Source organism: Bos indicus, chromosome 17, assembly GCF_029378745.1.
Source record: "Bos indicus isolate NIAB-ARS_2022 breed Sahiwal x Tharparkar chromosome 17, NIAB-ARS_B.indTharparkar_mat_pri_1.0, whole genome shotgun sequence".
Taxonomy (NCBI): domain Eukaryota; kingdom Metazoa; phylum Chordata; class Mammalia; order Artiodactyla; family Bovidae; genus Bos; species Bos indicus.
Window position 1 is genome coordinate 20433603 of NC_091776.1, and position 15340 is coordinate 20448942.

At 38.4% G+C, this 15340-nt stretch overlaps 1 protein-coding gene across 2 annotated transcripts; it reads left to right on the forward strand.

Moving 5' to 3' along the window:
* Positions 1-492: 492 nt before the first annotated feature.
* PCDH18 (protocadherin 18) lies at positions 493-14926 on the forward strand. Of its 2 annotated transcripts, none has more exons than XM_019977784.2 (4): positions 493-3464; positions 4278-4366; positions 4456-4619; positions 12700-14926. In XM_019977784.2, the coding sequence occupies exons 1-4, from the start codon at positions 978-980 to the stop codon at positions 13365-13367; spliced, it is 3408 nt and encodes a 1135-aa protein (XP_019833343.2). In that variant the 5' UTR covers positions 493-977; the 3' UTR covers positions 13368-14926. The 2 variants fall into 2 exon arrangements, with proteins under 2 accessions (XP_019833343.2, XP_019833344.2); XM_019977785.2 differs by having other exon boundaries at positions 495-3464; positions 4281-4366.
* Positions 14927-15340: the final 414 nt, after the last annotated feature.

A 15340-nucleotide genomic window follows, 5' to 3' on the forward strand; every position in this document is an offset into this window, starting at 1 on the left:
CAAGCATAATTAGAAGCAAGTTTTCAAATTTTATTAAATTCCTCCACCAACAAAATGCACTTAGAGGTATTTTAAGTTAAACCAGTACTTAAGGACTATGAAAAGCAAGATGATTACATGTTTGCGGAAGAAGAAAGGGCAATTAAGAAAAGCAGGCCAATTTAAAATACCAAATAAATAAAGGCGACCAGAAGTTGATTTAAAGTTTTTCTTCAGTAATTTGTCTCTCCTTTGTCGTGGCACGCTCAGAGAAAGTGAATGCAGTAGATGCAGAGGAGGAAGGGAGAGGGGTGGAGGAAGGCAGGAGCAGTCACGGAGCCTCTCGTATCCTGCTCCCCCAGCCCCCACCGGCCTTGCTCTCCCAGGCTCGCTCTCTCCCGCACCCCCAGCCCCCGCCCGCCCCCCACCCCTCCCTGTCTCTCTCCTTCTCCCACCCTCTCCAGTCTGCCCAGCCCTCGCTTTGGGGACTCCATCAGCTTTTGATTTGGAAGGACGCTGATTGGCTGGAAGCGATTCAACACACGCCGGGCAAGAGAGCTTTGTCTGAGTTGAAGTGAAGTTGTACAGATTTTAGACTGGAGTCAGCAATCACGGGCGTTTAGTCTGCAGCCGAGCAGAGAAAGGGAGAGAGAATCGCTCGGGAAAGATCCATTGCGGACTCCGGCGGCACCCTGCAATAGATGGATTCCGACTACACAAGGGGGAAAACGCGGAGGTGACACTCTCTTTTCCTGCCAAGAGGACGAACGGCCAAACAAATGCAAGGACTGGACTCCATGCCGGTAATATCTGGAAGGCGTGACACGGTGTGTATAAAGCAAAAGTTTGAGAGCTGTTAATTGCTGTGCTGTGTTATTAAGAGACGCTTTCAAGTTTCCGGTACCAAATGTAGATTAGCTTTAAGTTGCCAAAGGAAGTTGAGGGGATTGGTTTGCTGTTTTAATTTGATCTGTGAGCGGAACCTCATAAACTGACCGATGTACCAAATGAATGCTAAAATGCACTTTACGTTTGTTTTTGCACTCTTGGTGGTGTCTTTCAACTTGGATGTGCTGGGCAAGAATTTGAAATACAGGATTTATGAGGAGCAGAGGGTTGGATCGGTAATTGCAAGACTATCAGAGGATGTGGCTGATGTGTTAGTTAAGCTACCTAATCCTTCTACTGTTCGCTTCCGAGCCATGCAACGGGGAAATACTCCTCTACTCGTGGTCAACGAGGATAACGGGGAAATCAGCATAGGAGCAAAAATAGACCGCGAACAACTATGCCAGAAAAACTTGAACTGTTCCATAGAGTTTGATGTGATCACTCTGCCCACTGAGCATCTGCAGCTTTTCCATATTGAAGTTGAAGTGCTGGATATTAATGACAATTCGCCCCAGTTTTCAAGATCTCTCATACCTATTGAGATTTCAGAAAGCGCGGCAGTGGGGACCCGTATCCCTCTGGACAGTGCATTTGATCCAGATGTTGGGGAAAATTCCCTCCACACGTACTCTCTCTCTGCCAATGATTTTTTTAATATCGAGGTTCGAACCAGGACTGATGGAGCGAAGTATGCAGAACTCATAGTGGTCAGAGAGCTGGATCGGGAACTGAAGTCAAGCTATGAGCTTCAGCTCACCGCCTCCGACATGGGGGTGCCTCAGAGGTCTGGCTCATCCATACTAAAAATCAGCATTTCAGACTCTAATGACAACAGCCCTGCTTTTGAGCAGCAGTCTTATATAATACAACTCTTAGAAAACTCCCCCGTTGGCACTCTGCTCCTTGATCTGAATGCCACTGATCCAGATGAGGGCGCTAATGGGAAAATTGTCTATTCCTTCAGCAGTCATGTGTCTCCCAAAATTATAGAGACTTTTAAGATTGATTCAGAAAGAGGACATTTGACTCTTTTCAAGCAGGTGGATTATGAAATCACCAAATCCTATGAGATTGATGTTCAGGCTCAAGATTTGGGTCCAAATTCAATCCCAGCACATTGCAAAATTATAATTAAGGTTGTGGATGTTAATGACAATAAACCTGAAATTAGCATAAACCTCATGTCCCCTGGAAAAGAAGAAATTTCTTATATTTTTGAAGGGGATCCTATTGATACATTTGTTGCCTTGGTCAGGGTTCAGGACAAGGATTCTGGGCTGAATGGAGAAATAGTTTGTAAGCTTCATGGACATGGTCACTTTAAACTTCAGAAGACTTATGAAAACAATTATTTAATCTTGACGAATGCCACGCTGGATAGAGAAAAGAGATCTGAATACAGTTTGACTGTAATCGCTGAGGACAAGGGGACACCCAGTCTCTCTACAGTAAAACATTTTACTGTTCAAATCAATGATATAAATGACAATCCACCCCACTTCCAGAGAAGTCGATATGAATTTGCAATCTCAGAGAATAACTCACCCGGGGCATATATCACCACCGTTACAGCCACAGATCCTGATCTTGGAGAAAATGGGCAAGTGACATATACCATTTTGGAGAGTTTTATCCTGGGAAGTTCCATTACTACATATGTCACCATTGACCCATCTAATGGAGCCATCTACGCCCTCAGAATCTTTGACCATGAGGAGGTGAGTCAGATCACTTTTGTGGTCGAAGCAAGAGATGGTGGAAGTCCAAAGCAACTTGTAAGCAATACCACAGTGGTGCTCACCATCATTGATGAAAATGACAATGTCCCTGTTGTTATAGGGCCTGCACTGCGCAATAACACAGCAGAAATCTCCATCCCCAAAGGGGCTGAAAGCGGCTTTCATGTCACAAGAATTAGGGCAATTGACAGAGACTCTGGCGTGAATGCAGAACTCAGCTGCTCCATAGTAGCAGGTAACGAGGAGAATATCTTTGTAATTGATCCACGATCATGTGACATCCATACCAACGTAAGCATGGAATCTGTTCCCTACACAGAATGGGAGCTCTCAGTTGTCATCCAGGACAAAGGCAATCCTCAGCTGCATACCAAAGTCCTTCTGAAGTGTGTGATCTTTGAATATGCAGAGTCGGTGACAAGTACAGCAATGACCTCAGTAAGCCAAGCACCCTTGGATGTCTCCATGATTATAATCATTTCCTTAGGAGCAATTTGTGCAGTATTGTTGGTTATTATGGTGCTGTTTGCAACTAGGTGTAACCGAGAAAAAAAAGACACTAGATCCTACAACTGTAGGGTAGCAGAATCGACATACCAGCATCACCCCAAAAGACCCTCCAGGCAGATCCACAAAGGGGACATCACATTGGTGCCTACCGTTAATGGCACCCTGCCCATCAGATCTCATCACAGGTCATCTCCGTCTTCATCTCCTACCTTAGAAAGAGGGCAAATGGGCAGCCGGCAGAGTCACAACAGTCACCAGTCCCTCAACAGTTTGGTGACCATCTCATCAAACCACGTGCCAGAGAATTTCTCATTAGAACTCACCCATGCCACCCCTGCTGTTGAGGTAAGATCACACCCTGTTACCTATTCACTGACACACTCAGTTGTTAGTGGTCAGAAGTTGTCTATGCCTTAGTTCTTAAATGTTTCCATTACTAAGTAACAGTACTAACAAAATGGAAATTAAATAGGATGCACGTTACATTATGTGGATAAAGCAAATATACACACCTCAGCATGCTGGTCTTGAATTTTTCATAAAGAATATGCTTGCATGTACTATGTGTAATGTTGAAAAGTAAATGTCAAGCTAGCAAAGGACTATCTAATTAGAGTCCCCTTATCCTCAGACTATGATACTTCAAGCCAGAAACAAAGGGGCTTGCTCTAATTCTCATAGTTATGGTCTCTAAGAAAAATTTTAAAATGGAGGCTTCCAGAATCCCATCCCAGTGCATGTGTATTTTCAACTTTTGAAATTTTTCTGACATTATTTTGACTACATGTATTTTACAGCATTTTACAGCATTTCCCATGTATTTCTGCAGCATTTCCCATGTATTTTTATAACTGATCACTTTAACCTGAACAATAAAATAGAGGTAATCAGTCATTTTTTAAATAAAGGAATCCTCTTTCAAAAAGAAAATGTCAGCTGTATGATAACATCTAAATCTCTCTGGGACTTACTTCAGTTGTGTTTGGTGGCTGGTTGCATGGTCTATCAGAGTCTAGCATGTGTAGGTCTTTAAAATGAAGATAATATGTTCAATTAATTAGGATGAAATAGTGAGCCGTAACTGTAGTTGCTTGCTTAAAGCTTTTGAGTACTGGGGGATTTGTTTCCAGGAATCAATACAGTCTGTTTGGTTTCCAGCAGGTCTCCCAGCTTCTTTCAATGCTTCACCAGGGACAATATCAGCCAAGGCCAAGTTTTAGAGGAAACAAATATTCCAGGAGCTATAGGTATGAATGACCCTCCTGTTACCTATTATATCTCCAATAACCTAATGCTGAAGAGTAAAATCTCTACTTTCCCTGACTTCTCTTTCTAGATATGCCCTTCAAGACATGGACAAATTTAGCTTGAAAGACAGTGGCCGTGGTGACAGTGAAGCAGGAGACAGTGATTATGATCTGGGGCGAGATTCTCCAATAGACAGGCTGCTGGGTGAAGGATTCAGTGATCTGTTTCTTACAGATGGAAGAATTCCAGCAGGTAAGAGTGTCACCACAGTGACAAATAGATAAATCTTTATTTTTCAGGTCTACTGCACCAGTGGAGTGAGTAGTTTCTCCCATGCTTTTATTTTTTCTTTGTACTAAAGTAGCTATATGCACACTATCAGTAATGAACATAAATTGAAACAATTTTATATTGTTTAATTAAAATTCATAGTAATCAGTTGATAGAGAAAGGGAATAAACAGGAAAGCTTAAGAGGACAAGAAGGAAGGAGTGGGCAGAGGAGGATAGAAAACCACACCACTTCCCTCCTCTTTTTCCCCCATCCACTACTGCCATAGGGCACTCTTGAGCAATTCTGTCAAATTACTGGGTGGTTGTTTTTTATTCAGACAGCCTGTTTTGGTGCCTAGTGGTAAGCAGGACTATAATTTGGAGGACACATTTCCTGTGATGGGAACCAACTCACATAATCAGAGATGAAAATACACTAGGGAATGGTATACTTCAATCACTAAAAATAGGCAAAAGAATGCATCTTTGTAGGTGGCAAGCATGGAATATTTTTTGCCACCTTTCATTTCATGTCTCCACTGTAATGAAGAGGGGGCAGGAGTCCAGGAGGGGAATTTATAAGCACACAGCTAGATGGAGGAGACCCTATTAAGTTGTGAGCCACGTTTTCCTTAGAGTCCCTCCTCTCTAATCCTGCAGTAGAAACTCTCAGATCCAGCTGAGTAAATACTGACTGCCTCACTGTAGCAACCCTGTTACTAAAGACTATAATATTACATCAACCCTTCAGAACCTATTCCTATGGCTACTTATATTTCTAAATTCCACTGAATGTTGATCAAATAACTGCCACTTGATAAATGAATAAATGAAGTGATAAATGAAAGAAAGGGAGAACAAAACTGTATTACCTGTGTGAGTCCATGAACAACTGTTTCCTAAATACAGATAAATAAGATAGTTTAGGAAATAGACCTGAGAGAGCTTCAGAGAGCCACCGAAACTCAGTGGAAATCAGTGAACAGAAATGCTAGCTCTTGTAAACTGTAGTCGTAATGGTGGCAGGAGCTGCAGGAGTATTACTATTAATCCAGGCAGTCACAGTCACCAGTGATGCGCCAGTGCTTCCTCTGGGCTCATGAGTTCTGTATCTGCACTGCCTCTCCCAGCACTCTGGCATAGCATTTAGTGGTGGTGGTAATAACAGTAGTGTTTTTTGTTTTTTTTTTTAAGATTTGAAAACAGAAGCTTATAAAGGTTAAAAAAAAAGTATACAAAATCAAGCAATTTGTATATTTTAGAGGTGAGATTTGAACCCATGCCTCTACTCATAAACACATGTCTATCAAGAATAATATAAAGTAAGTTTTTTTTTTTTAATACTTTGAGTGACATATTTGTTTTGCCTTTCTAAAGTCTTACTACCTGTCTGAGAACCAATGAAATGCTGCTTATTTAATTATGCTATTACTGTAATAGATACTGCATTTCTGACAGGATGATGTATGGGAAGGACTTCTAGTGGCATTAAGGGCTACAATCAATGTACACTGAAAGCTGATACTTACACAGTCACTCATGGGGGGGGTTGTTTATTTTTGTTAAATTCATAAATTCTCTAAACCAATTTAAAGAGAAATTCTTGAAAAAACTAGTGGAATATATATGGCCTCAGACAATTTGCTCATAGAGAAACAGTTTTGTTATTCTTACCCATGAAATGAAAAAGTTGGCTGAATTTCTATGATTCTATAATACTGATGGAACTCAAATTTTGAATATTGATCCTTAATTTTCAATAATATAATTTCCCAACTTAAATTATTTCATAAAATGGAAACATATCATGGGTATAATATCAATATTTCCTGTTATTTTTTCAGTTGTAGAAGGTTGACTCATTGACACAATTCATTTATCACTATAGTTAAAAGAGCAACTGCCCCTGCTTAGATAACCTTACCGGGCCCAAGTGATACTTAAAATCCTTTTTTAACTCTGAAATTCTCTAATTCAATAGCTAATCATGGTCTAATTTTTTTAAAAAAGGTCAGGACTCCTCTTTCATTCTAGCCTATAGTTACCACTGCCACCTATGTTCATAGCAGGAGAGTTATCTAATGCTTGAATTAAAGTAATTAAAATAAATGTTAAAGAATAAAGAATAATTGGGGAAACAATAGGTGGATATTGATAAACTCTAGATACTAGAGCCTTATTTAGTGAGTGACTTTAGACTCCTTGTAAGTCACATTTCTTCTGAAAGTTAGAGGCTCATTTTTATATTAACATTAATAACACCAGTTAATATGTAGACAAGTCTTTAAAAAGGAATTCTACAAAATTATACTTAATCTAGGTGTGTGGTGGGAGAGATCTTTTGCTAGGCCATGTAACTATATTATAATAGATTGTATTATAATACATATGCTTCTGCCTTATTAGCTTCTTGTCTCTATGTGGGGTACTGTAGAAACTATTTTAGAGGCACAGAGCACCAGGAAATCACTAATGATCCATAAAATATCTTAAGCTTTTTGTATGCTTGGCTAGTATAGAAATGTGTATAATCAAATATCTATACTTAATTATCACCATCATTCTGATGATACATTACCCATATTCTGGTTTATTCTTCACACTTGCAGTTTCTTTCAACACATTAGTGTGTAAAAGTTTTGCTTTGTAAACTTTATATTCCCAGGAAATATTCCAAGTAGAAAAAAATGTTAAGTCCACATCTGAATGCCATTAACAGAAATCAGTACAATTTTTTTAAAGCATGGATATTTTTAGAATTTCAGTGTCTTATTCCAACTGTTTTTTCTGCATTAGACTGTGATCAAATATAGATTATGTTATGTTGCTTTGCCTGCCAACAGGGTCATTTCTGGTCATTCATTCTATTAATTCATTCTATTAATTCCCACAGGAGGACCCTGCATTCTGAACAGTAAAGTCAGCACGCATTTTTGTCTGTTGGCTCGTGTTTGTCAGCATACTTTCTTCCTTACTCATTCAACTTTGAATTACAACTCTATACAAATGCTTGCAAAATCTCCCTTTTCCCAAAGTGTTAGCTACACCAGGCTGTCCTTGCGATACTCCTTAACTGAGCTCATTTCAATTTTTTTTTTTATCATTGTAACATCTATGATTACTTAATTCAAACATTCCTCTTTAATTCCTTGTCCTCTCCATTCTCATGGCTGGTATCCTACTTCTGGTTGCTTTTCTGTATCAGCACATGAAGTGGTATTCACTCTCCAATAGCTTCTTCCTTTGTCAAACCTTTCTTTCATACAGCTTGAACAACTTTTTCAGAACATTTTATATTTTTTAGTTCAAAAATAGTTATTGACTTTTGTTGCCTGGCAACACCTAATTAGCTATTTGTCTTGACATTTCAAGGCCAGTGAAATCCAGTCCTACCTTATTAAATTTATTTTTTTTAAATCTTTTGCAATAGGCAGGATTATTTCTACATAACACAGCAATCCTTTGGTCATGTTCGCCTTTCTACCTGAAAAACTAGCTTCTCTTTACTTTGTCTATCTCAATTCTATTCATCTCTCAAAATTTGTTTCGAGTTTCTCTTTAACTGCTTCAGCATCCACCTATACTCTTTTTTTTTTATTGAAGTATGGTTGCTATACAATATTATATGTTATAGGTATATAATACAGTGATTCACAATTTTTAAAAGTTATATTTCACTTATAGTTATTATAGAATATTGGCTATGTTCCCTGCACTGTATATATCCTTGTAGGTTATTTATTTTATACCTAATAGTTTGTACCTCTTAATCCCTTATCCCTATCTTGCCCCTCCCCTCTTCCCTCTCTCCACTGGTAACCATTAGTTCATTCTCCATATCTGTGAGCCTGTTTCTTTTTTGTTATATTCACCAGTTATAGCTTTTAGATTCCACATGTAAGTGACATCCTACATTTTTTTTTTTACATATTGTCTCAGCATCATATAATTTGACACCTTAGACATCTATGACCTCATTTGTCACACTTGATTATTCTAGTACTGGAAACCATTTGAGAGAGGGGAGCTATCACACCATTTTACATATGTCAGGCTCTTAATAGATTGATAACTCAATGACTAATGGCTTGATAGGAGTTAGGCATATATTTATCTTCTTATACTCAATGCCTCTTTCCTGTCCTGCCTATAAGGTCTAGTACAGAGACAAAACTCACCATCTTGCTGTGGGAAAACAGAGTTTTCTGTTTCCCCATGACTTTCCCTCTTCAGAGAAAGTTTAATCACTGGACAGGAGCTTTCCAGGAACAAAGGAAGATTAGCCCCTTGCACCACTAGCCAACAAGTCCTGATTCGTTGGAAATGGTGTAGAACACCTGTGACACTAAGCTGTATGCACACTGAGAATGATTTCGCACAGTTGAGTCTTGGGGTAAAGGTTGCATATCAATGAAATTAAGAAACGCCCCTTCTGTGCCACACTGTTCCTCCATCTCTATTATTTTAGCTTTCCTTATCCCCATTAATCTTTATTCATTAATTTTTCATATTTTTGAGTTTTAAAAGTTTATGTTAATTTATTATTTTATAACTAAAGCCCAGTTTGTTTATTGTGAAGTTATAAGATAGCATTCTCTGCCTAAAAATTCCTATGACCAAATTTACTTTTTATACAAACTGTTGTTTTAATTACTCAGATGGTATTGATTGTGATTTTCATTACATTCTGTTCTCTAGAAAGCTGATCATGCTCAGGATTCTTAGAAGCTTGTGTAATTTTTCCTTTTCTCCCCTATCATTAAACATAAAACAAAACAGATTCGATCAAACAATTAAGACCGTCCCACAGAATTAAAGGCCAGAAAACAACTGAAGAGATGTCTTTAGGTCTGTTACTCTTCCTTCTAAAAGGATGTGAGTAAGACAATACAGACAGATCTCCTTTCCACTTTTAGAGACCCAGGGAATTAAGGAAAAAATTAATTACCATTTGATAGTTATTTCAGTGCTTAGAAAACCTCATGGCTATGGAGGTATTCCAGTTACTTTCAACACCTTTTGATTTTGTCCATATATGATAAACAACAACAGTTGGTAAATATCCCCCAATAGTAATAATGCTTGAAGTCAGCACATCTAAATCTTTTTTATTCTTGCTGATTTAAATGTCACTTTTCTTCACAGCAAAATGACACAAGGATTCTCAGTATTGCTCTTTCTCTCACCCCATTGTGATTCCCACGGGATTGGCATTCACACTATCCATCATTTTCCATACTTTGAATTTCTAGCCTTCCTAACAATCAGACATTTTTTCTTACAGTTCTTACTCTCATTTATGTTCTTCAACTGACTCCTTCTCTATTAAGAATTGAGGCCCAGAATGGATGAGGTATAAGAACAGAATTATCTTCGAGATGCACATGATGAAGAGCAGTGACTTCCACACCTTTGAACAAAGTCCTTTACATCTCCTTTTCTGAAAGGCGACATTTACTCTTCACTTTCTTGTGCATAAGTCTTTTCCAAAATTTTATTTTATTGTATGCTGCTGCTGCTAAGTCGCTTCAGTCGTGTCTGACTCTGTGTGACCCCATAGATGGCAGCCCACTAGGCTCCTCTGTCCCTGGGATTCTCCAGGCAAGAATACTGGAGTGGGTTGCCATTTCCTTCTCCAATTTTATTGTATAAGAACACTCAATATGGGATCTACTCTATTAACAAAACTTTAGCTGTGTGATATTGTTAACAGTAGGTAGAGTGTTGTACAGCATATCTCTTGAACTTAATCTTGCTTAACTGAAAATTTGTGCTTTTTAATTAGCAATTTCCCAGTTTGCCTAACAGAGAAGGCATATGGCACCCCACTCCAGTACTCTTGCCTGGAAAATCCCATGGATGGAGGAGCCTGTGGGCTGCAGTCCATGGGGTCGCTAAGAGTTGGGCACGACTGAGCAACTTCACTTTCACTTTTCACTTTCATGCATTGGAGAAGGAAATGGCAACCCACTCCAGTGTTCTTGCCTGGAGAATCCCAGGGACGGGGGAGCCTGGTGGGCTGCAGTCTATGGGGTCGCACAGAGTCGGACACGACTGAAGCGACACAGCAGCAGCAGCAGGAGCAGCAGTCTGCCTAATGCTTGTTAACCACCATTTCATTCCTGGATTCTCTGAGTTGGACCATTTTAGATGCCTCAAATACAAGGAATCATGCAGTATGTGTCTTCCTGTAACTAGCTTATTTCACAGAGCTTAATGTCCTCAAGGTTCACGAATATCGTCACATTTTAGAGAGTTTCCTTCATGTTTAAGGCTGAATAATATTCCACTGTATGCATATACTACATTTTCTTTATCCATTCAACAGTTGATAGACATTTAGTTTGTTTTCACATCTTGGTTATTGTGAGCAGTGCTTTTGTAAACAGGGGGAGTGCTGTATCTCTTTGAGATCTTAATTTCAATTCTCATGGGTAAATCCGAAAGATGGGATTGCTGGATCATATAGTGGTTCTCTCTTAATTTTTTGAGAAACTTCCATATTATTTTCCAAAGTACCTGCACCACTTACATTCCCAACATCAGTGTACAAAGGTTCCAATTCTCCACACTCCTCTCACTTGTTGTCCTTTGGGTTTTTGTGTTTGTGTTTTATTATAGTCATTCTGGTAGGTTGGAGGTGATTTCTCATTGTGTGTTTTGATTCGCATTTCCCTGATAATTAGAAAATATGTAGCGACTGCCTAGTCTATGCAAACACTTCAGACACTTTACCTAGTGCTGGGGATATAGCAAAAAGCACACTCAACAACTTGCTTCCCCTGACAGGGGATTTGGCATTGTTCAAGAGTCATCCTTTATAGCAGTAATTTGGAAGAGAAATCATTCTTAAGCAGCCAGATCTACAGAATTAGCTCTGAATGTATAAGTATGGCTGATATCAATCCAGTTTTAATTCAAATATAAGATAATTAGTTTGCATTTTCTGCATACTGTCATTTGAGCTAAAATGAAATCATGATATTGAAAGGACCTAATGATCACTGAAAGAGATGGATGGTTTGTGGAGTGTATTTTACATCTTCACATTTCTTGGTGGTTATGTAGTTAATATATTTGCCAAATTTAGAGATTTTTCCCTTCTTCTTCATTTTTCTGGTTTTCTCATATCACTGATTATATTCTGAGTGTAGCCACTCACATTCCAATGGGGCATCATAACATCTGGAAGAACTAACCAGTGTTTTTTTCATATTCTTCATCTGTTGATAACTTTTCCAACTTTTTGAATTTAAAACCTCTAAAAGATTTCTTCTTAACAGAGTAACTGCAGATGGCTGGTAGTTGAGGATAATTTGCACTGCTGTTTTAAGTAACAGTCAATAAATAATCCAGTATATTTTTATGAGAGATTGATAAGTATAATTACTTATTATTTTATTATAAGTGCCTCCACTAAAAGTAAAGTAGGTCAGATAGACTACATTATAGAAGGTACTCAAAGGTGTTACTCAAGGCTTATCTGGTAGCATTCTAAAGTTATGGATTTCACCGTATACCTCTGGGTTTTCATAGAGTTTATGTTCAGCAAATATTTCATCACTCACACCTTAGCTCTCTTCCAGACATTTTCATTTGTAAGTTATCCATCCATTTTATTATTGCATGAGGAGCAGATGATATTCCTGAGAAGTACATGAGTCATAATCCTCCTTTCTTATTTGATGGACAAGAAAAAGTATATATACCAGGAGACCTGGGTTCGATCCCTGGGTTGGGAAGATCCCCTGGAGAAAGGAAAGGCTACCCACTCTAGTATTCTGGCCTGGAGAATTCCATGGACTATATAGTCCATGGGGTTACAAAGGGTTGGACACGACTAAGAGACTTTCACACACATACACTAGGTCCATAAAACCAGCAGTCATATTCAAGTCGTAATTACAGTCCATCTAATGTGTAAAGTAATAGGTTAGTATCATGATGATGGTTTAAAATTGTGTATTTGAAAAAAAAATTACGATTTTTTCTATTATGTTTGAGTCACACGACATGTAACACTGAATCCTTGTTGCTTTTGTTGTTTTCCTTGAGTACAGCTATGAGGCTGTGCACGGAAGAGTGCAGGGTCCTGGGACACTCCGACCAGTGCTGGATGCCGCCGCTGCCCTCACCCTCCTCGGATTATAGGAGCAACATGTTCATCCCCGGGGAGGAATTCCCAGCGCAGCCCCAGCAGCAGCATCCGCATCAGAGTCTTGAGGATGACGTGCAGCCTGTAGACTCTGGTGAGAAGAAGAAGAGTTTTTCCACGTTTGGGAAGGACTCCCCAAGTGAGGAGGACTCTGGGGACACCAGCACTTCCTCTTTGCTCTCGGAGATGAGCAGCGTGTTCCAGCGCCTCTTGCCCGCTTCTCTGGACACCTATTCTGAGTGCACTGAGATGGACCGATCCAACTCACTGGAACGCCGGAAGGGACCTTTGCCAGCCAAGACTGTGGGTTACCCACAGGGGGTGGCGGCCTGGGCAGCCAGTACGCATTTTCAAAACCCGACCAACAACTCTGGGCCCCCACTTGGAACTCACTCCAGTGTGCAGCCTTCTTCAAAATGGCTGCCGGCCATGGAGGAGATCCCTGAGAATTATGAAGAGGATGATTTTGACAATGTGCTTAACCACCTCAATGACGGCAAACATGAACTCATGGATGCCAGTGAGCTAGTGGCTGAGATTAACAAACTGCTTCAGGATGTCCGCCAGAGCTAGGGAATGTTGGCAGAGCATTTTTGTTTCCATGTTTATGGAAATAGGAGACAGCAAAAACCCTCAAAGAACTGGCACTGCCCAATAGTTGCATTTATCATAAATGTGTCTGTGTATATTGAATATTAAATACTGTATTTTCGTATGTACACAATGCAAGTGTGATTATTTTAATCTGTATTTTAAAAATACATTTGTACCTTATATTTATGTGTAATTTAACAGACAAATTTTATTTTTTTACTCCCATGACAAACATGTCTTTCCTAATCATGTAGAAACTAGCCACTGTTTAAATCTGATACAATATTCAACCACAAAGAATAAACGCACTGCTTAGATTAGTTATGTTGGGGAAGAAATTGTTATCCTGTAGGAATAACCCCACTAAAGCATTATTCAATTCTTAGTTCCATTAAGTGATCCAGCTTTTTTCATTACCTTTTTTTGAAAAAGTAAGCATCAGTAAACTGTTTATTTTATTATTGTTATTATTGTTTTTATTGCTCTTGCTAGTTCTAATAGTTCAGTTCCCACAGTAAAATTGAAACATGAAGTGAAATTTTATTTCAGGACTGGGAAGTATCTTTCACAGACGATGATTTAAAGAAATAGGAGTAGAATCCGTTTTTAACTCCCAGGCTCCTACTATTGCAGGGTGTCACACTGGCCTGTTCTTGAGAATACTTCTAAAGTATTATCATCTACTTATAATCAAGGTAAACAATGAATTTTATTCCATCCTTGTAATATGAGAGGTGTCCCAAGGAAATAGAATCTTGTCCTTTAAATGGATAACTGTATATTTTAATTTAACAGCATAAGGTATTCACGGACAAAGACAATTATGTCGGTGTCCCTCCTAGGGTAGTAATAAATATAATTGATTAATCCTGAAACTCTTCCATTCAAATCTTCCCCTCTTCTCTAACAATACTTGAACATTTTTATTTTTTGCAATGTTTTTTTTCTATAACTCTTCACTCTTAGCTTTTGTCTCTAGAGCATGATCTCATATTTTTGCTTTTATTTTTAGTATAGGAACATTTATAAAATTACAGTTTTTTACTGCAATTCTGTTTTAGTTGTTGCGTAACAAACGGCAAATTCTTTATTTATTGTGCTGTTATGTCTCTGTGTGGAATGCCTTGGTAAGGGACATTGGTGTTATGACTGTTCTCGTTTATGACCAAGCTTCTATTAATGTTATTTCTATGAATACACTATCTTGATTGTACTCTCCAGAAAATTTTACTGTCAGTGAAAATAAAAGGAAAATTAAAGTAAAGCTAAAGAACTGTCCATAAATCAGAGTCCTGTTCCTACATATACATTCAAAAGTTTTGCAAGAAGCATACCCTTCATAAGAGCGTATTTCAGTGTTGGGTTTTGAATAGTAGAGTGGGAACATTCAATTGGCTTGGCAAACAAGAAAAACTACAATGGAAAAGGAATGAATTTGAGATCTGTAATGGGAATGAAAGTAGTCTACCATATTTCCAGCTGATTAAAGAATTTAAATGCATTTGAAGTATAAATAAAAAAATAATAATCAATAGTAACTGCTTGAACACTTTTCAAATTATTTCTCAGAGCATATTGTGTTACACTGTGTCAGGGAAAAAAGTCTATACCCTTAGAGTGTTTCTAAGAGGTGAAAATTTTATCTCCCTTGGTTTACTAGTAGGGAAATAAAAGACTGGAAAAGTTAAATAACCTTAAAATGGCTGAAACTCAGGTATTTAAATTCTCAAATGAGTACCACATCATATAGATATGTTATATCTTTCAAAAGGCACATCTTCCTTTGTAGAAAGGATTGCAATTACAAGTGAAATTTCAGTTTATTTTTCAGCAGGTTATACATATAAATGCTAACCACACTGAAATACATTTTGCTTTTCAACTTCATTTCTTTTCAGTACATATTATCATTAAGAAAAAGACTTTTATAATTTCACTGTTCTTAATTTAAA